Here is a 21,268-nt window from a genome sequence, read left to right as displayed (position 1 = left end):
GACTTTTTTTTTTTTTTTTACAGTACAGCCTTGTGAACATGCCATCAATGGCAAAAATATAGCTTTTTTACGGTAAAACCGGAATTTTGCAAAAACATATACAGTTTTTTCCCCCACCAAATTACTGTAAATAGAAAAACTTGTTTTGATGTTAAAATTCCGGTGATTAAACTGCCATTTTTTTTTACCGTAAAATCTATGGCCATTTTTTTTTACAGTGCATTACTGTAAATAGAAAAAAACAGTACCATGGTTATTTTTACCGGAAAATTCTGCCGACTGTGCAGCTACTTTTTTTTTTTACTGTAAAATCTAAGTTCCCTGTTTTGACAGCGCATTACTGTAAATGACAAATGGCACGGTAAAATTCTGGTCAGGTTTTTACAGTAAAATGTGACTTTTTTTTTTTTTTTACAGTACAGCCTTGTGAACATGCCATCAATGGCAAAAATATAGCTTTTTTTACGGTAAAACCAGAATTTTACAAAAAAATATACAGTTTTTTTTCCCCCACCAAATTACTGTAAATGGAAAAACTTGTTTTGACGTTAAAATTCCGGTGATTAAACTGCCATTTTTTTTTACCGTAAAATCTATGGCCGTTTTTTTTTACAGTGCATTACTGTAAATAGAAAAAAACAGTACCATGGTTATTTTTACCGGAAAATTCTGCCGACTGTGCAGCTATTGTTTTTTTTTTACTGTAAAATCTAAGTTCCCTGTTTTGACAGCGCATTACTGTAAATGACAAATGGCACGGTAAATTTCTGGTCAGGTTTTTACAGTAAAATGTGACTTTTTTTGTTTTTACAGTTCAGCCTTGTGAACATGCCATCAATGGCAAAAATATAGCTTTTTTTACAGTAAAACCAGAATTTTACAAAAAAATATACAGGTTTTTTTCCCCCACCAAATTACTGTAAATGGAAAAACTTGTTTTGACGTTAAAATTCCGGTGATTAAACTGCCATTTTTTTTTTTTAACGTAAAATCTATGGCCGTTTTTTTTACAGTGCATTACTGTAAATAGAAAAAAACAGTACCATGGTTATTTTTACCGGAAAATTCTGCCGACTGTGCAGCTATTTTTTTTTACTGTAAAATCTAAGTTCCCTGTTTTGACAGCGCATTACTGTAAATGACAAATGGCACGGTAAATTTCTGGTCAGGTTTTTACAGTAAAATGTGACTTTTTTTTTTTTTTTACAGTACAGCCTTGTGAACATGCCATCAATGGCAAAAATATAGCTTTTTTACGGTAAAACCAGAATTTCACAAAAAAATTTACATTTTTTTCCTCCCACCAAATTACTGTAAATGGAAAAACTTGTTTTGACGTTAAAATTCCGGTGATTAAACTGCCATTTTTTTTTTACCGTAAAATCTATGGCCGTTTTTTTTTACAGTGCATTACTGTAAATAGAAAAAAACAGTACCATGGTTATTTTTACCGGAAAATTCTGCCGACTGTTCAGCTATTTTTATTTTTTTTACTGTAAAATCTAAGTTCCCTGTTTTGACAGCGCATTACTGTAAATGACAAATGGCACGGTACATTTCTGGTCAGGTTTTTACAGTAAAATGTGACTTTTTTTTTTTTTTTACAGTACAGCCTTGTGAACATGCCATCAATGGCAAAAATATAGCTTTTTTACGGTAAAACCAGAATTTCACAAAAAAATTTACATTTTTTTCCTCCCACCAAATTACTGTAAATGGAAAAACTTGTTTTGACGTTAAAATTCCGGTGATTAAACTGCCATTTTTTTTTACCGTAAAATCTATGGCCGTTTTTTTTTACAGTGCATTACTGTAAATAGAAAAAAACAGTACCATGGTTATTTTTACCGGAAAATTCTGCCGACTGTGCAGCTATTGTTTTTTTTTTACTGTAAAATCTAAGTTCCCTGTTTTGACAGCGCATTACTGTAAATGACAAATGGCACGGTAAATTTCTGGTCAGGTTTTTACAGTAAAATGTGACTTTTTTTGTTTTTACAGTTCAGCCTTGTGAACATGCCATCAATGGCAAAAATATAGCTTTTTTTACAGTAAAACCAGAATTTTACAAAAAAATATACAGTTTTTTTCCCCCACCAAATTACTGTAAATGGAAAAACTTGTTTTGACGTTAAAATTCCGGTGATTAAACTGCCATTTTTTTTTTTTAACGTAAAATCTATGGCCGTTTTTTTTACAGTGCATTACTGTAAATAGAAAAAAACAGTACCATGGTTATTTTTACCGGAAAATTCTGCCGACTGTGCAGCTATTTTTTTTTACTGTAAAATCTAAGTTCCCTGTTTTGACAGCGCATTACTGTAAATGACAAATGGCACGGTAAATTTCTGGTCAGGTTTTTACAGTAAAATGTGACTTTTTTTTTTTTTTTACAGTACAGCCTTGTGAACATGCCATCAATGGCAAAAATATAGCTTTTTTACGGTAAAACCAGAATTTCACAAAAAAATTTACATTTTTTTCCTCCCACCAAATTACTGTAAATGGAAAAACTTGTTTTGACGTTAAAATTCCGGTGATTAAACTGCCATTTTTTTTTTACCGTAAAATCTATGGCCGTTTTTTTTTACAGTGCATTACTGTAAATAGAAAAAAACAGTACCATGGTTATTTTTACCGGAAAATTCTGCCGACTGTTCAGCTATTTTTATTTTTTTTACTGTAAAATCTAAGTTCCCTGTTTTGACAGCGCATTACTGTAAATGACAAATGGCACGGTACATTTCTGGTCAGGTTTTTACAGTAAAATGTGACTTTTTTTTTTTTTTTTACAGTACAGCCTTGTGAACATGCCATCAATGGCAAAAATATAGCTTTTTTTACGGTAAAACCAGAATTTTACAAAAAAATATACAGTTTTTTTTCCCCCACCAAATTACTGTAAATGGAAAAACTTGTTTTGACGTTAAAATTCCGGTGATTAAACTGCCATTTTTTTTTACCGTAAAATCTATGGCCGTTTTTTTTTACAGTGCATTACTGTAAATAGAAAAAAACAGTACCATGGTTATTTTTACCGGAAAATTCTGCCGACTGTGCAGCTATTGTTTTTTTTTTACTGTAAAATCTAAGTTCCCTGTTTTGACAGCGCATTACTGTAAATGACAAATGGCACGGTAAATTTCTGGTCAGGTTTTTACAGTAAAATGTGACTTTTTTTGTTTTTACAGTACAGCCTTGTGAACATGCCATCAATGGCAAAAATATAGCTTTTTTTACAGTAAAACCAGAATTTTACAAAAAAATATACAGGTTTTTTTCCCCCACCAAATTACTGTAAATGGAAAAACTTGTTTTGACGTTAAAATTCCGGTGATTAAACTGCCATTTTTTTTTTTTAACGTAAAATCTATGGCCGTTTTTTTTACAGTGCATTACTGTAAATAGAAAAAAACAGTACCATGGTTATTTTTACCGGAAAATTCTGCCGACTGTGCAGCTATTTTTTTTTACTGTAAAATCTAAGTTCCCTGTTTTGACAGCGCATTACTGTAAATGACAAATGGCACGGTAAATTTCTGGTCAGGTTTTTACAGTAAAATGTGACTTTTTTTTTTTTTTTACAGTACAGCCTTGTGAACATGCCATCAATGGCAAAAATATAGCTTTTTTACGGTAAAACCAGAATTTCACAAAAAAATTTACATTTTTTTCCTCCCACCAAATTACTGTAAATGGAAAAACTTGTTTTGACGTTAAAATTCCGGTGATTAAACTGCCATTTTTTTTTTACCGTAAAATCTATGGCCGTTTTTTTTTACAGTGCATTACTGTAAATAGAAAAAAACAGTACCATGGTTATTTTTACCGCAAAATTCTGCTGACTGTGCAGCTATTTTTTTTTTTTACTGTAAAATCTAAGTTCCCTGTTTTGACAGCACATTACTGTAAATGACAAATGGCACGGTACATTTCTGGTCAGGTTTTTACAGTAAAATGTGACTTTTTTTTTTTTTTTTTTACAGTACAGCCTTGTGAACATGCCATCAATGGCAAAAATATAGCTTTTTTACGGTAAAACCAGAATTTTACAAAAAAATATACAGTTTTTTTCCCCCCACCAAATTACTGTAAATGGAAAAACTTGTTTTGACGTTAAAATTCCGGTGATTAAACTGCCATTTTTTTTACCGTAAAATCTATGGCCATTTTTTTTTACAGTGCATTACTGTAAATAGAAAAAAACAGTACCATGGTTATCTTTACCGGAAAATTCTGCCGACTGTGCAGCTACTTTTTTTTTTACTGTAAAATCTAAGTTCCCTGTTTTGACAGCACATTACTGTAAATGACAAATGGCACGGTAAATTTCTGGTCAGGTTTTTACAGTAAAATGTGACTTTTTTTTTTTTTACAGTACAGCCTTGTGAACATGCCATCAATGGCAAAAATATAGCTTTTTTACGGTAAAACCAGAATTTTACAAAAAAAATATACAGTTTTTTTCCCCACCAAATTACTGTAAATGGAAAAACTTGTTTTGATGTTAAAATTCCAGTGACGAAGCTGCCATTTTTTTGTAACGTAAAATGTATGGCCATTTTTTTTTACAGTGCATTACTGTAAATTGAAAAACACTACCATTGTTATTTTTACCGCAAAACTCTGCCGACTGTGCAGCTATTTTTTTTTACTGTAAAATCTAAGTTCCCTGTTTTGACAGCGCATTACTGTAAATGACAAATGGCACGGTAAATTTCTGGTCAGGTTTTTACAGTAAAATGTGCCTTTTTTTTTTTTTTTACAGTACAGCCTTGTGAACATGCCATCAATGGCAAAAATATAGCTTTTTTACGGTAAAACCAGAATTTTACAAAAAAATAAACAGTTTTTTTCCCCCACCAAATTACTGTAAATGGAAAAACTTGTTTTGACGTTAAAATTCCGGTGATTAAACTGCCATTTTTTTTTACCGTAAAATCTATGGCCATTTTTTTTACAGTGCATTACTGTAAATTGAAAAAAACAGTACCATGGTTATTTTTACCGGAAAATTCTGCCGACTGTGCAGCTATTTTTTTTTTTTTTACTGTAAAATCTAAGTTCCCTGTTTTGACAGCACATTACTGTAAATGACAAATGGCACGGTAAATTTCTGGTCAGGTTTTTACAGTAAAATGTACTTTTTTTTTTTTTTTACAGTACAGCCTTGTGAACATGCCATCAATGGCAAAAATATAGCTTTTTTACGGTAAAACCAGAATTTTACAATAAAATGTGCAGTTTTCCCCCCCAACTAATTACTGAAAATGGAAAAACTGTTGTTTTGACATTAAAATTCCGGTGACGAAGTTGCCATTTTTTCTCAATGTAAAATATATGGCCTTTTTTTTTTTTTTTTTACAGTGCATTACTGTAAATAGAAAAACAGTACCATGTGCTGCAGGATCCTCAGTCTCCAAAGGGATGAGGGAAACAAACTAAGGATGTGTTGGTGACATAATGTGGGTTATACTCACAGCACTTCCAAGCCTCTCAGAGCTCTGAAGGCGCCGTCCTCGATGCAGCCGATGTGGTTTTTATCCAGCTGACTGCGGAGACAAAAAGAGCTTTGTTATCAAACTGCCCGCCGTGCTCGTTATTGTTGATACGCTGATGCTGAATCGATACTGCTCATGGTGTATCCCCCCAGAGTGCAAGAAGCAGTTTGTTAGTCTGCATCCTGGTTACTTCTGTATCTACTGTACGGCCGCCATAACCACTTCATCGCTGCTATGGGGCATCTGTGCGCAGCTGTCAGGGTGGTTGTTAGTCCACTTCAAGGCCTATTGAAATGACATTTTCCTATTTAAACGGGGATAGCAGGTCCATTCTATGTGTCATACTCAGAGGTGGGTAGAGTAGCCAGAAATTGTACTCAAGTAAGAGTACTGTTACTTTAGAGATTTATTACTCAAGTAAAAGTAAGGAGTAGTCACTCAAATATTTACTTGAGTAAAAGTAAAAAGTATGTTGTGAAAAAACGACTCAAGTACTGAGTAACTGATGAGTAACCTGATTACGGCAACAAATAATGCACAAAAACATAAAAATAGCAATGAGCAAATTCAGAGCCAGGAATATCTCTTAAGCAACTAAAACAATAATATATATTAAATAATAGTACATTAAAATAAAATAAAAAAATGGCACATTGAGCCACAATAACTTAACAGCACCATAAGCTCAGTAGGCATTTATTGATTGATTGATTGATTGATTGATTGATTGAAACTTGTATTAGTAGATTGCACAGTACAGTACATATTCCGTACAATTGACCACTAAATGGTAACACCCGAATAAGTTTTACAACGTTAATCAATTACTTAATAAATGACCAAGTCGAGGTGATCTACCTCATATATACATATACATACACACATATCATATATGTCTTGATTGGATTATCCAGAGAATAGTGCTCGATACCGTGGTAGAGCGCAATATGTAGTTGTGGGAAAAATCACAAGACTACTTCATCTCTACAGAACTGTTTCATGAGGGGTTCCCTCAATCATCATATATGTATATATATATATATATATATACACAGTATATAATTTATAGTTTTTTATTTTGCCGTTTTTGTTGACATGTTAAAGGTGTTTTAATGAATATACATGCATGTTTAACACATAGATTCCTATCTTTCATGAAGACAAGAATATAAGTTGGTGTATTACCTGATTCTGATGACTTGCATTGTAGTGCTGATAACGTCCACGTTTTCAAATGGAGGAGAAAAAAAGTTCCTCTTTTCTGTCTAATACCACATGAAAGTCGTTGGTTTTTGACATCGTATTTGTCCAGCTTCCATATTCGTCTTTATACACTTTACAAGAAATACATTGGCGGCAAACTCCGTAGCTTGCTAGTTTGTTTGCGCTGGCTTTCGGAGACTCTTATTTTGTTAGCGCAGGCGCGATGGAGCGGCACTTTTATTGTGAAGACAGGAACTGTGCAATCAGTCTTTAGGCTTTTGACGGGAAGTACGGTTGAAATAAAACGTGTCTTTTTTCCTTTACACTTTTGATTGATTGATTGAAACTTTTATTAGTAGATTGCACAGTACAGAACATATTCCGTACAATTGATCACTAAATGGTAACACCCCAATAAGTTTTTCAACTTGTTTAGGTCGGATTCGACGTGTGACGGTCACGTGACCGCCTGGTTTTGTTTGATTGGTCCAACGTCACCAGTGACTGCATGTGATTGGTGAAACGCAGGCATGCGTAGATCCTACTTTGAATGCGTGTCTGACAAAATCAAAACAGACAAAACGTGCATTAACAGATCAATAAAAAAAAAGTAGCGAGTAACGAGCTGATTGTCGATAAATGGAGCGGAGTAAAAGTAACGTTTCTTCTCTATAAATATACTCCAGTAAAAGTAAAAGTATGTTGCATAAAAACTACTCTTAGAAGTACAATTTATCCCAAAAGTTACTCAAGTAGATGTAACGGAGTAAATGTAGCGTGTTACTACCCACCTCTGCTCATACGTGATCATTTCGCGATATTGCCATACTTTCGCTGAAAGGATTTAGTAGAGAACATCGACGATAAAGTCTGCAACTTTTGGTCGCTAATAAAAAAGCCTTGCCTGTACCGGAAGTAGCAGACGATGTGCGCGTGACATCACGGGTTGTGGAGCTCGTCACAGAACATTGTTTACAATCATGGCCACCAGCAGCGAGAGCGATTCGGACCGAGAAAGCGACAATTTCCCCATTAATTTGAGCGAGGATGAAATATTCGTGGATGAGGAAAGTTAGAGTGAAGCACTAGAAAGAAAAGGCGACGGCAATGTGAGCGAATCAGATGTTATTAGACACATTTACTAGGATGATTCCGGAAAATCCCTTATCTGCTTATTGTGTTAATAGTGATTTAGTGAGATTATAAAGTCATACCTGAAAGTCGGAGGGCTGCGGTGAACGCCAGTGTCTCTGAGAGGAGCCAAGATGACAACTGCCTTTTTGACAGCTACAGAGGTCGCATAATCCACTCAAGTCTCCGGTAAGATCCGACTTAATATCACAATTTTCCCATCCCAAAAACTTGCTGGTTGACGTAGAGAAACATGTTCGCTTGACCGCTCTGTGTTAAAGCTTCACAACAAACAAAGAAACACCGGCTGTGTTTCGGTTGCTAAAGGCCGCCGCAATCCACCGCTTTCCACCAACAGCATTCTTCTTTGACGTCTCCATTATTAATTGAACAAATTGCAAAAGATTCAGCAACAATTACTGTGTAATTATGCGATGAAAAGAGACGACTTTTAGTGGTGCTGGCTAATATGTCCCCTCCAACCCGAGACGTCACAAACACGCATCATCATTTCGCGACGTTTTCAACAAGAAACTCCGCGGGAAATTTAAAATTGTAATTTAGTAAACTAAAGCGGCCGTATTGGCATGTGTTGCAATGTTAATATTTCATCATTGATATATAAACTATCAGACTGCGTGGTCGCTAGTAGTGGCTTTCAGTAGGCCTTTAATCACAATGATACACTACCCACTCAACACACACACACACACACACACACACACACACACACACACACACACACAAACGTGTTACCACAAATGAGGGCCATTAATTCCTAAAATGCTCCGGTTTACTTCGAACAGCAGCTTGTGTTGTGCTGACTGGTGTTTTGTTGTAAACCACTCAGCTGTAATTGGGGGTGTCGTTTTGTTAGAGGCGAGGCCTTTATTTAGAAACAGAAACGTTGCCACCGTCGTCCTTCGCCAATTTGAACTTCGACTATTGCGGTTTGACAACATTCGACCGGAAAAAAAACAAAAGTCAAATAAAGCATATTCTGCATATATTTGTCTGAAATCAATAGCTAAAACAAGTCTTGTTTATGTCTTATATGTATTAGTATCTTATGTTCTGTTATTATGTTGTGGTTAAAGGCCTACTGAAAGCCACTACTAGCGACCACGCAGTCTGATAGTTTATATATCAATGATGAAATATTAACATTGCAACACATGCCAATACGGCCGCTTTAGTTTACTAAATTGCAATTTTAAATTTCCCGCCGAAATATCCTGCTGAAACGTCGCGGTATGATGACGCGTGCGCGTGATGTCACGCATTGTAGAGGACATTTTGTTCCAGCACCTTTCACAGCTACAAGTCTGTTTTCATCGCACAATTTCACAGTATTCTGGACATCTGTGTTGCTGGATCTTTTGCAATTTGTTCAATGAATAATGGAGACGTCAAAGAAGAAAGCTGTAGGTGGGAAGCGGTGTATCGCGGCCGCCTTTAGCAACACAAACACAGCCGGTGTTTCATTGTTTACATTCCCGAAAGATGACGGTAAAGCTTTACTATGGAACAGAGCGGTCAAGCGAACAGGGTCTGATTTGGACCACACACACAAAGTACAGTGTAGTATGCAGCGATCATTTGGAAAGATCGTGTTTCGAAGAGGGTCCCTTGTGAATGGCAGAGATGGGCATCGCCACCACCCGTCGACTGGTGCTGAAGAAAGGTGCGGGGCCGACCTTCAAGTTGTACAGTACGACCATATAATCTCACTAAAACACTAGTAACACAATAAGGGATTTTCCAGAATTATCCATCCATCCATCCATTTTCTACCGCTTATTCCCTTTTGGGGTCGCGGGGGGCGCTGGCGCCTATCTCAGCTACAATCGGGCGGAAGGATGGGTACACCCTGGACAAGTCGCCACCTCATCGCAGGGCCAACACAGATAGACAGACAACATTCACACTCACATTCACACACTAGGGCCAATTTAGTGTTGCCAATCAACCTATCCCCAGGTGCATGTCTTTGGAAGTGGGAGGAAGCCGGAGTACCCGGAGGGAACCCACGCATTCACGGGGAGAACATGCAAACTCCACACAGAAAGATCCCGAGCCTGGATTTGAACCCAGGACTGCAGGACCTTCGTTTTGTGAGGCAGACGCACTAACCCCTCTCCCACCGTGAAGCCCTTCCAGAATTAATCCTAGTAAATTTGTCTAATAACACCTGAATCGCTCCCACTGTATAGTCTTTTTTTTTCCTAGTCCTTCACTCTCCCTTTCCTCATCCACGAATATTTCATCCTCGCTCAAATTAATGGGGAAATCGTCCCTTTTGTCGGTCCGAATCGCTCTCACTGCTAGTGGCCATGATTGTAAACAATGTTCAGATGTGAGGAGCTCCACAACCCGTGACGTCACGTGCACATCGTCTGCTACTTCCGGTACAGGCAAGGCTTTTTTATCAGCGACCAAAAGTTCCGAACTTTATCGTCAATGTTCTCTGCTAAATTATTTCAGCAAAAATATGGCAATATCGCGAAATGATCAAGTATGACGAATAGAATGGACCTGCTATCCCCGTTTAAATATGAAAATCTCATTTCAGTAGGCCTTTAAATTAACAGGAAAAAAAAAAAAGTCAAATAAAGCATATTCTACATATATTTGGCTGAAATGAATAGCTAAAACAAGTCTTATTTATGTCTTCTGTGTATTAGTATCTTATGTTGTGGTCAAGGTTTGTGTTTATTTCAAATATGCATACATTTACTGTATTTTTCGGACTATAAGTCTCTGTTTTTTTTCATAGTTTGGGGGTGCGACTTATACTCAGGGGCGACTTATGTGTGAAATTATTAACACATTACCGTAAAATATTAAATAATATTATTTAGCTCATTCACGTAAGAGACTAGACGTATAAGATTTCATGGGATTTAGTGACAGATTTTTGGTAAACGTATAGCATGTGTCACGTTGGAAGCGCATTGTGGATGCGTGTTGAGTCACCCCAAGATGCAAATGGACCAAAACAGGCAGGAATTGCAAGTAGGAGCTTGGATTAATACAAAAATAAAAGAACACTGGTAGAAAAACAGTAAAGAAAAGGCACGAGAAGCTAACGCTAACTAGCAGGGAGTCCAGAGTCCAAAAATTGACGTCCCGAGCGCACGATAAGCTCGGTATAGCTCGGTTGGTAGAGTGGCCGTGCCAGCAACTTGAGGGTTGCAGGTTCGATTCCCGCTTCCGCCATCCCAGTCACTGCCGTTGTGTCCTTGGGCAAGACACTTTACCCACCTGCTCCCAGTGCCACCCACACTGCTTTAAATGTAACTTAGATATTGGGTTTCACTATGTAAAGCGCTTTGAGTCACTTGAGAAAAGCGCTATATAAATATAATTCACTAAGGCGAGACTTAGCACAAGTGAAGACATAGAGAAGATACCAACGTGAGTTTCGCTGATAGGAAACAACGGATCAAGAATGAACTGAGGTCGAAGGCAGGCTTAAATACTAAAGTAACAATCAGAACACAGGTGCGCGTTACAAACAAGAGCAGGTGGAACAAATGAGAAAACCATGGTAACAAGATAAAACAGGAAGTGCAAAAACCAAGAAGAGGAAGAGTCCTGAACGATCGACAAAACACAAAAGGATTTAAAAACCAAAACAATAAAAGATCCGGGCGAAGGATCATGTTATAGTTATTTGAATGACTCTTACCATAATATGTTACGTTAACATACCAGGCACCTTCTCAGTTGGTTATTTACGCATCATATAACGCAGTGGTCCCCAACCACCGGGCCGCAGAATAATTTTTTATTATAAAATACAATAAAAAAAAATATTTTTTATTAAATCAACACAATATGCACTTACAAATAGTGCACCCACCACAAAAAAAAACCCTTTTTCATGACAAAAACGTCCCTCTTTCATGACAAAGAAGAAAGAAAAAAAAGAGAAAAAAAAAGGACACCCCCACCGGGCCGCGGGACAAATTATTAAGCGTTGACCGGTCCGCGGATACAAAAAGGTTGGGGATCACTGATATAACGTACACTTATTCAGCCTGTTGTTCACTATTCTTTCCATCCATCCATCCATCCATCTTCCGCTTATCCGAGGTCGGGTCGTGGGGGCAGCAGCCTAAGCAGGGAAACCCAGACTTCCCTCTCCCCAGACACTTCGTCTAGCTCTTCCCGGGGGATCCCGAGGCGTTCCCAGGCCAGCCGGGAGACATAGTCTTCCCAACGTGTCCTGGGTCTTCCCCGTGGCCTCCTACCGGTTGGACGTGCCCTAAACACCTCCCTAGGGAGGCGTTCGGGTGGCATCCTGACCAGATGCCCGAACCACCTCATCTGGCTCCTCTCGATGTGAAGGAGCAGCGGCTTTACTTTGAGTTCCTCCCGGATGGCAGAGCTTCTCACCCTATCTCTAAGGGAGAGCCCCAAACTCATTTCGGCCGCTTGTACCCGTGATCTTATCCTTTCGGTTATGACCCAAAGCTCATGACCATAGGTGAGGACGGGAACGTAGATCGACCGGTAAGTTGCTCCAGTGTCACAAAATGTGAAAGTCCTGATCGTTTGGTCGACCCAACTCTCTCCTTTGAGTCACACATTAAAAGCGTTACTAAAACGGCCTTCTTTCATCGCCGTAATATCGCTAAAATTCGCTCCATTCTGTCCACTAAAGACGCTGAGATCATTATCCATGCATTTGTTACGCCTCGTCTCGATTACTGTAACGTATTATTTTCGGGTCTCCCCATGTCTAGCATTAAAAGATTACAGTTGGTACAAAATGCGGCTGCTAGACTTTTGACAAGAACAAGAAAGTTTGATCACATTACCCCTGTACTGGCTCACCAGCACTGGCTTCCTGTGCACTTAAGATGTGACTTTAAGGTTTTACTACTTACGTATAAAATACTACACGGTCTAGCTCCATCCTATCTTGCCGATTGTATTGTACCATATGTCCCGGCAAGAAATCTGCGTTCAAAGGACTCCGGCTTATTAGTGATTCCCAAAGCCCAAAAAAAGTCTGCGGGCTATAGAGTGTTTTCATTTCGGGCTCCAGTACTCTTGAATGCCCTCCCGGTAACAGTTCGAGATGCCCCCTCAGTAGAAGCATTTAAGTCTCACCTTAAAACTCATTTGTATACTCTAGCCTTTAAATAGACTCCCTTTTTAGACCTGTTGATCTGCCGTTTCTTTTCTTTTTCTCTTATGTCCCACTCTCCCTTGTGGAGGGGGTCCGGTCCGATCCGGTGGCCATGTACCGCTCGCCTGTGTATCGGCTGGGGACATCTCTGCGCTGCTGATCCGCCTCCGCTTGGGATGGTTTCCTGCTGGCTCCGCTGTGAACGGGACTCTCGCTGCTGTGTTGGATCCGCTTTGGACTGGACTCTCGCGACTGTGTTGGATCCATTATGGATTGAACTTTCGCAGTATCATGTTAGACCCGCTCGACATCCATTGCTTTCCTCCTCTCCAAGGTTCTCATAGTCATCATTGTCACCGACGTCCCACTGGGTGTGAGTTTTTCTTGCCCTTATGTGGGCCTACCGAGGATGTCGTAGTGGTTTGTGCAGCCCTTTGAGACACTAGTGATTTAGGGCTATATAAGTAAACACTGATTGATTGATTGACATTTTACCGGCGATGCTAACGCAGCTATTCGGCCATGCTATGGCTATGAATAGCGTCAATAGCTATCTGCTAAATAGCTTCAGGTTCTTTTTCAATACTTTCATACTCCAACCATCTGTTTCAATACATGCATAATCTGTTGAATCGCTTAAATAGCTGAAATCCGAGTTTGAATCCGAGCTAATGTCGCTATATCTTGCTGTGGTGTTCCCATTGTTTGTTTACATTGGCAGCACTGTATGACGTCACAGGGAAATGGATAGTGGTTTCGAAGGTAGCGAAAATAAGGGATATTCCGAGACCGGTAAAATTTAGAAAAAAAAATCAAAAAATACAACAAGCCACTGGGAACTGATTTTTATTGTTTTTAACCCTTTTGAAATTGTGATAATGTTCCCCCTTTAAAAATGTAAATAATGAGTTTCACTATGTAAAGCACTAGAGAAAAAGTGCTATATAAATATGATACACAGTCAAATACTCACAGATTCTTGATGTCTGTCGCTCCTCTGAAAGATTTTCTTGGGATGGACTGGATGAAGTTCTCGCTGAGATCTCTGTGGAGACAAAAAGTGTTCCTTCTTAGGACATCCAGTATATTTTCCAGTTTTGTGTGTTTTTACAAGTTGTATCGATGTAATTTGAAGGGACATGTTCACCATGCAAAACCTCAATAGACCTTCAACAGTCCCTCCAGGAAGTCACCATGTCGCCAATTCACGCAAATTCAACCAACTTTCGAGGATTCTGTGCATCCTCGCAACTTTGCGTCATTTTAGCCAATCAAATGTATCAATAGTTCGTACTCAAACCCACACGTCCACTGTCTAATCAAAACTTGTGTGGACAAAGCAGGAACAACAACATGTAACAATATATCAACTCCACATTGATCAAACGGCACAATTGTCGTCCTCACGCATACTTTACACCTGACTTCCTGTCCACATCTACAGTGCTAAGCCTTCTGGGTAATAAAATATCTAAACATTTAGCAACACACCAGCATCCTCACTTTCTAGGTTTCATATTTGTATTCGTATTTATATTTAAATATCATATTTATATTTCACACATATATTTATGATACAGGCAACCACGCACATATATGCGAGTGTACATACTGTATGTTTATGTATATTTTATATGTATATACATACACACACAAACATATATACATACATTTATATACATACATACATATTGATTGATTGATCGATTGATACTTTTATTAGTAGATTGCACAGTACAGTATATATTCCGTACAATTGACCACTAAATGGTAACACCCCAATAAGTTTTTCAACTTGTTTAAGTCGGGGTCCACGTTAATCAATTCATGCATACACACACATATATATATATATATATATATATATATATATATACATTCATATATACATACATTATACATACATACATACATACATACATATATATATATATATATATATATTATACATACATTTATACACATACAGATGTATATATATATATATATATATATACATCTGTATACACACAAAAACACACACACATATATGTATGTGTATATATATATACTGTATATATATATATATATATATATACACATACATCTGTACACACATATATATGTGTATATGTATATATATATATATATACATACATTTATACACACACACATACATATGGTAATATATATGTATTGATATATGTTAATATACGTATAATTATATGTTAATAAATGTTTATATATATTTATATATATACTGTATATATACATACATCTATACACACACACATATATATATATATGAATATATATATTAATCCTAATATATACACATACATCTGTACACACACACAAACACACACACACAAATATATATATATATATATATATACATACACACACACATATATATATACATATATATATATATATATATATATGTATATATATATATATGTATACATACACATATATATATATACATTTATACACAAACATATACATACATATACATATATATATACATATACATATACTGTATATATACACATACATTTACACACACACACATTTATACACACACACACATATACATGTTATATATATGTATTAATAATATATGTTAATATATGTATAATTATATGTTAATGCATCATGTTTATATATATATATATATATATATATATATATATATATATATATATATATATATATATATATATATATATATATATATATATATATATATGTTTATTAGAGGCAGCAATTACATGTTAGAGATGTTGAAGTTTGAGGATAAGCTCTAATTCTCTCTTTTTTACCAACAAAAATGACCGCTATAGAGCGCTCTCAACGGTTCACAAACACTACCATGCAGGGGTAAATGTGTTGGGACATAATGGAATCTTTCAGATGGACAAACACTTTTCAAGCGTGAAAGAAACACGGAGATCGTCTGCAAATTGCGGACGACAGAGCTGACAGCGAACAAAAAGAAAGTATTTGGCAAAGTTTCTTTCTGTAATCATCATTAATTACTACTATTATTTGTTGTAGTGAATTAAAACAGTACAGTTATTTGACAATGAGCTCTGAGTGGGTCAAGACTTGGACTTTGGTGTGGTTTGTTTTCTCGTGGTGCAAAGCGATTGGAACAGATATGGCGTGAAGGTAATGACATCTTTTAATATTTAGTCAAAAAAGGAACAAACAAAAGGCGCTCACAGAGGAGGTACAAAAACTTGGCTGTGAAACAAAAACTTGCACTAAGGCAAAATTATGGTCATAAAACAAAACTTGCAAACTACGGCGTGAATTAAGAAAACTTACTTGGACCGGGAAAAGAGTACGAAAAAAGCAGCATGGTTCATCAGCATTGATTACGGGGGTTATTGAGGGTGATGTCGCCAGGCGGACTGTGTTGTGATCCGCTTCCCGGATCACACTTTGATTTCGGTTTTGGAGTCCTTTTGTGTTTTCTGTTCGTTTTGGACTCTTCTGGTTCCTAGTTTTGCACTTTCTGATTTTTCTTGTTACCACGGTTGCTTATTTGTTTCACCTGTTCCTTGTTTCCGGACTTTCACCTGTTTGTTGATTACCATCCTTATTTAAGCCTGCCCTTTCTATGACTCGTTCTCGCATCCTAGCTTTGGTTACCCCATGACAAGTGAAAACGCTGCTCCCTGTTTTCTGGTAAATCTGTTTTGTACTTTGTTAGCTTCCACGCTATACCCGTGTTGATTTCCCTAGCTTCCATGCTAGCGCTTTTGGTTTGCCTTTTCTGCCTAGCACCAGTGTTTCTGTTCTTAGCCCGTTTTTAGTTTTAATAAATCATTATTTATTACCTTTACGCTATTCCAAGCCCGATCTGCATCAAGGAAGAACGAACCGAAACACCACGGCCAGCAATCGTCACAGACTGCCTGGCAACTGCAGGTTCAAATAGTGTTGTGGTGCTTGAAAACAGGTGCGTGAGTCGTGAGGACAGGTGAACTGAGTAGTTGGCATGGTGACAAAACAAACAAGAGAGCCCAATGAATCCAAAACGAAACAGAACGTGACCACAAAACATGACAGAGTGTGATTGTTTTGTTATCTCCTGTCTACCTGTAAGTCTGTGTGGTACAAAATGAGTAAAACATCAATGGGGAATTGGTTTTCCAAATTCTGTTGAAATCCTGTGCGTTTGGAGATTACGGATTCAAGGACCATTTAAAGGCCTACTGAAATGAGATTTTCTTATTTAAACGGGGATAGCAGGTCAATTCTTTGTTTCATACTTGATCATTTCGTGATATTGCCATATTTTTGCTGAAAGGATTTAGTAGAGAACATCCACGATAAAGTTCGCAACTTTTGGTCGCTAATAAAAAAGCCTTGCATGTACCGGAAGTAGCAGACGATGTGCGCGTGACGTCACGGGTTGTGGAGCTCCTCACATCTTCACATTGTTTACAATCATGGCCACCAGCAACGAGAGCGATTCGGACCGAGAAAGCAACGATTTTTCCCCATTAATATGAGCAAGGATGAAAGATTCGTGGATGAGGAAAGTGAGAGTGAAGAAATAGGGGGAAAAAAGACGGGGCAGTTGGAGCTATTCAGATGTTATTAGACACATTTACTAGGATAATTCTGTAAAATCTGCTTATTGTGTTACTAGTGTTTTAGTGAGATTATATGGTCGTACCTAAACAACCTGAGAGTCGGAGGGGTGTGGCCACGGGTGTGGTGACCACCAGTGTCTGAGAGGGAAGCCACATTTCTCGACGAGGCGAAGGGAGCTGGGCTGAGATTTTTTATTTTTTTCCCCTCCTCCACGGTGTAAGCATCCGACGGTCGGGGGCGGCAAGAGAGTCCGCAGCTGCACGAGGAACGACGCAAGCGCTCCGCTTATGTCCACGGTAAGAGCCGACTTATTACCACCATTTTCTCACATGTGGTAGGTAACCATGTTCGCTTGACCGCTCTGTTCCATAGCAAAGCTTCACCGTCATCTTTCGGGAATGTAAACAAGGAAACACCGGCTGTGTTTGTGTTGCTAAAGGCGGCCGCAATACACCGCTTCCCATCTACATCTTTCTTCTTTGACGTCTCCATGATTAATTGAACAAATTACAAAAGATTCAACAAAACAGATGTCCAGAATACTGTGGAATTATGCGATTAAAGCAGACGACTTGTAGCTTGGATTGGTGCGGGATCAAAATGTCCGCTACAATCCGTGACATCACGCGCACGCGTCATCAACAGGATACTTCGCGCGAAATTTAAAATTGCAATTTAGTAAACTAAAAAGGCCGTATTGGCATGTGTTGCAATGTTAATATTTCATCATTGATATATAAACTATCAGACTGCGTGGTCGGTAGTAGTGGGTTTCAGTAGTGAAGTGAAGTAAATTATATTTATTTAGCGCTTTTCTCTAGTGACTCAAAGCGCTTTACATAGTGACACCCAATATCTAAGTTACATTTAGACCAGTGTGGGTGGCACTGGGAGCAGGTGGGTAGAGTGTCTTGCCCAAGGACACAACGGCGGTGACTAGGATGGCGGAAGCGGGAATCGAACCTGAAACCCTCAAGTTGCTGGCACGGCCGCTCTACCAACCGAGCTATGCCGCCCCCAGTAGGCCTTTAAGACATTGACAACAAATTCATAAAACCACAAGTTCATTCAATGTTATTGAAATACTTTGTGAAAAAGCCGCCACAAATCCCGGCATCGAAGTCAACAAACACGAAAGAAGCCCGCAAAAATCCTGGAGGGACTACTTTGACACCATTTTACAGTGCTTTCATTCATTTCCACGCTTTGCTCTCGTGTCACTAGTGGGTTTTCTGCGTGCAAAGTTCCAACGAGGGGTTGTCACTGAGCCCGCTTCATTAGGGAAGACGCCGCATAAAAGGAGATGATGGCCCAGTGTTGGGATGCGTGTGTGTTCAGCATGAAACCTCGGACGCAAATGAGGCTGGTGTGTGTGCAAATCAAGAGCGTGAGGGGATGGAAAGCGAGTGAAACACAAGTAGCTAAAGTCTTAATTAACGCGGTCTTTTGTCTGCAGCTTAAATGGTTTGCTAACCTCTTTCAGAAAGGCTCAGCGCCTCACACACACACACACACATACACACACACACAGACACGCAAAGTGCAAAACCGTAGGGCCGAGTTTTGACAAACATACTAATGCATGAACACACACACACACACACATGCAGGGCTCCCACAGCGTGGACAGAAGTAAACAGAATCCTTTAAAAAGATGCTCGAACGCGACCGCAATCTATAAATCTAGACGACACGAGCGCGACCACATGAGACTTTTTGCTGCATGCAACCACGTGATGCTGGGCGTGCACATTTATGAAAACAAGTGAGTGCATGAAGATCATGTATAGCAGGTAGGCCTGGGTGACATATCGAGATTGTAAGATGTATCGATATATTTTTAAACAAGATATGAATTAAAAGAAAATATTGTAATATCCATCCATCCATTTTCTACTGCTTATTCCCATCGGGGTGGCCGGGGGGCGCTGGAGCATATCTCAGCTACAATCGGGCGGAAGGCGGGGTACACCCAGGACAAATCGCTACCTCATCACTTTTACAGATCATCTTCAAGCCGCTTTCTGATGCGCCGTTTTGTGGGCGGTCTTATATACGTGGGGCAACTTCGACAGCGTCTTCTCCCCCGTCATCTTTGTTGTAGCGGTGTAGCGTGCAAGGACGAGAGTGGAAGAAGTGTCAAAAGATGCAGCTAACTGTTTTAATGACATTCAGATTTTACTTTAAACAATAACGGAGCAGCATCAGGGCGGTTTAGCTCGGTTGGTAGGTTGAGGGTTGCAGGTTCGATTCCCACATCCGCCATCCTAGTCACTGCCGTTGTGTCCTTGGGCAAGACACTTTACCCACCTGCTCCCAGTGCAACCCACACTGGTTTGAATGTAACTTAGATATTGGGTTTCACTATGTAAAGCGCTTTGAGTCACTAGAGAAAAAGCGCTATATAAACATAATTCAATTCAATCTCCTCATCCGCCAGAAATGTGACCGGAATTCTCTAATAACTAAAGTTCCTTGGTTGAATAATGTAAACTCACTACACCGGTATGTTTTAGCGCTTTCATAGGATGTTTACTGACAGATATAAGTAAGAACTTTACACTACTTTATATTAGAAATGGCAACAGTGGAAGATTAATGTCCCATAACAAGAAGATAGAGAAAAAGAAGAAGCTTATCAACTAATTTTTCAGGATTTATGCAGATCCCAAATACAGATCAGCAGGTACCAGAAGGTAAGAAAAGTAGCTTTTGCATAATATCGCAAAACAAAAGGCCAGGTAATATGTCTTATCTTATACACACACCATAATAATACTCATATGTTGAAGCACAGTACAATCCATCAAGCGGTGAGGCTTCATAGCTTACCAAAGTCGTACTAAAACATTTTGATTGATTTTTGAGCGCTGTGAGTAATGTTCTATATTTTCAATTGAACATATGAAATGTTGGTGTTGTTTACTCGAGTCATATTGCAGTCTACACGTATCTCTTATGTTTGGCTGCCATCTACTGGTCACACTTATCATTTCACCATGTACCAAATAAAATTGCTTCGAGGTCGGTAAGCAAAACCAGAATTATTCTGTACATTAGGTACATTGGGTTATAAGGCGCACTGTCGAATTTTAAAGGGAAAAAAAAGGATTTTAAGTCAGACTTATAGTCCGGAAATGGACAGTTTGGAAGAATTCAAGATTGTTAAAAAAAACAAACTTAACCTCCATGGTTTGAATTAAAATTCCCTGGACTTTGGTAACCCAATTACACAAAAACTTTTTTTCTTTTTTTCCCACAATAGGTCCCCTTTAAGGCCCTGTCTACACTAAACCGGATAACTCCTTAAACTAATAATTATTTATCCTAAGCCCTGTGTCAGCCGCACTAACCCCTCCTCGGATAATTTTTTTTACACGGGTAAGTGCATCGTGTATTTCTGGAATCTCCGCCTCTTAGCTTTAGATCGTTTACAAACTGAGTTCAAAGAGGAAGTGATGCCAGAAAGACCACCCCCAGCACAGGAAGTGACATCAGAAAGAACTCGTCACAGCCAGCTTCATAACAACCTGTTCAGTAACTCGGCGGCAACCACTAGAAAGATGGAGTCGAGTCATCCAGACTTGCCCGTGTTTCTTATTGTGGAAATTACACAATTGCAGCTACTTGGGATACAACACATCTCAGACGGCTACATAGCAATGTTGAGCGACTGTTTTGGATAAGCCCTGGAAGAACGGCA

The 21,268-nt window shown here is 38.3% G+C and overlaps 1 protein-coding gene across 10 annotated transcripts in view; it reads right to left on the bottom strand.

The window, feature by feature from the left end:
- slit1a (slit homolog 1a (Drosophila)) overlaps window positions 1-21,268 on the bottom strand; it is a 416,057-nt gene that overhangs the window by 167,374 nt on the left and 227,415 nt on the right. For all 10 annotated transcript variants that reach the window (XM_061910189.1, XM_061910190.1, XM_061910191.1 and 7 more), the window contains exons 5-6: window positions 13,949-14,020; window positions 5,481-5,552 (exon numbers count right to left, since the gene is read on the bottom strand). In XM_061910189.1, coding sequence (XP_061766173.1) covers window positions 5,481-5,552; window positions 13,949-14,020 — 144 coding nt within the window. The remainder of the gene's footprint in view (window positions 1-5,480; window positions 5,553-13,948; window positions 14,021-21,268) is intronic.

The sequence above is a fragment of the Nerophis ophidion genome, linkage group LG09, assembly GCF_033978795.1.
Source record: "Nerophis ophidion isolate RoL-2023_Sa linkage group LG09, RoL_Noph_v1.0, whole genome shotgun sequence".
NCBI classification, from domain to species: Eukaryota; Metazoa; Chordata; class Actinopteri; order Syngnathiformes; family Syngnathidae; genus Nerophis; species Nerophis ophidion.
The sequence above is the reverse complement of the archived record's forward strand: the minus strand, read 5'-3'. Positions and strand labels throughout refer to the sequence as shown.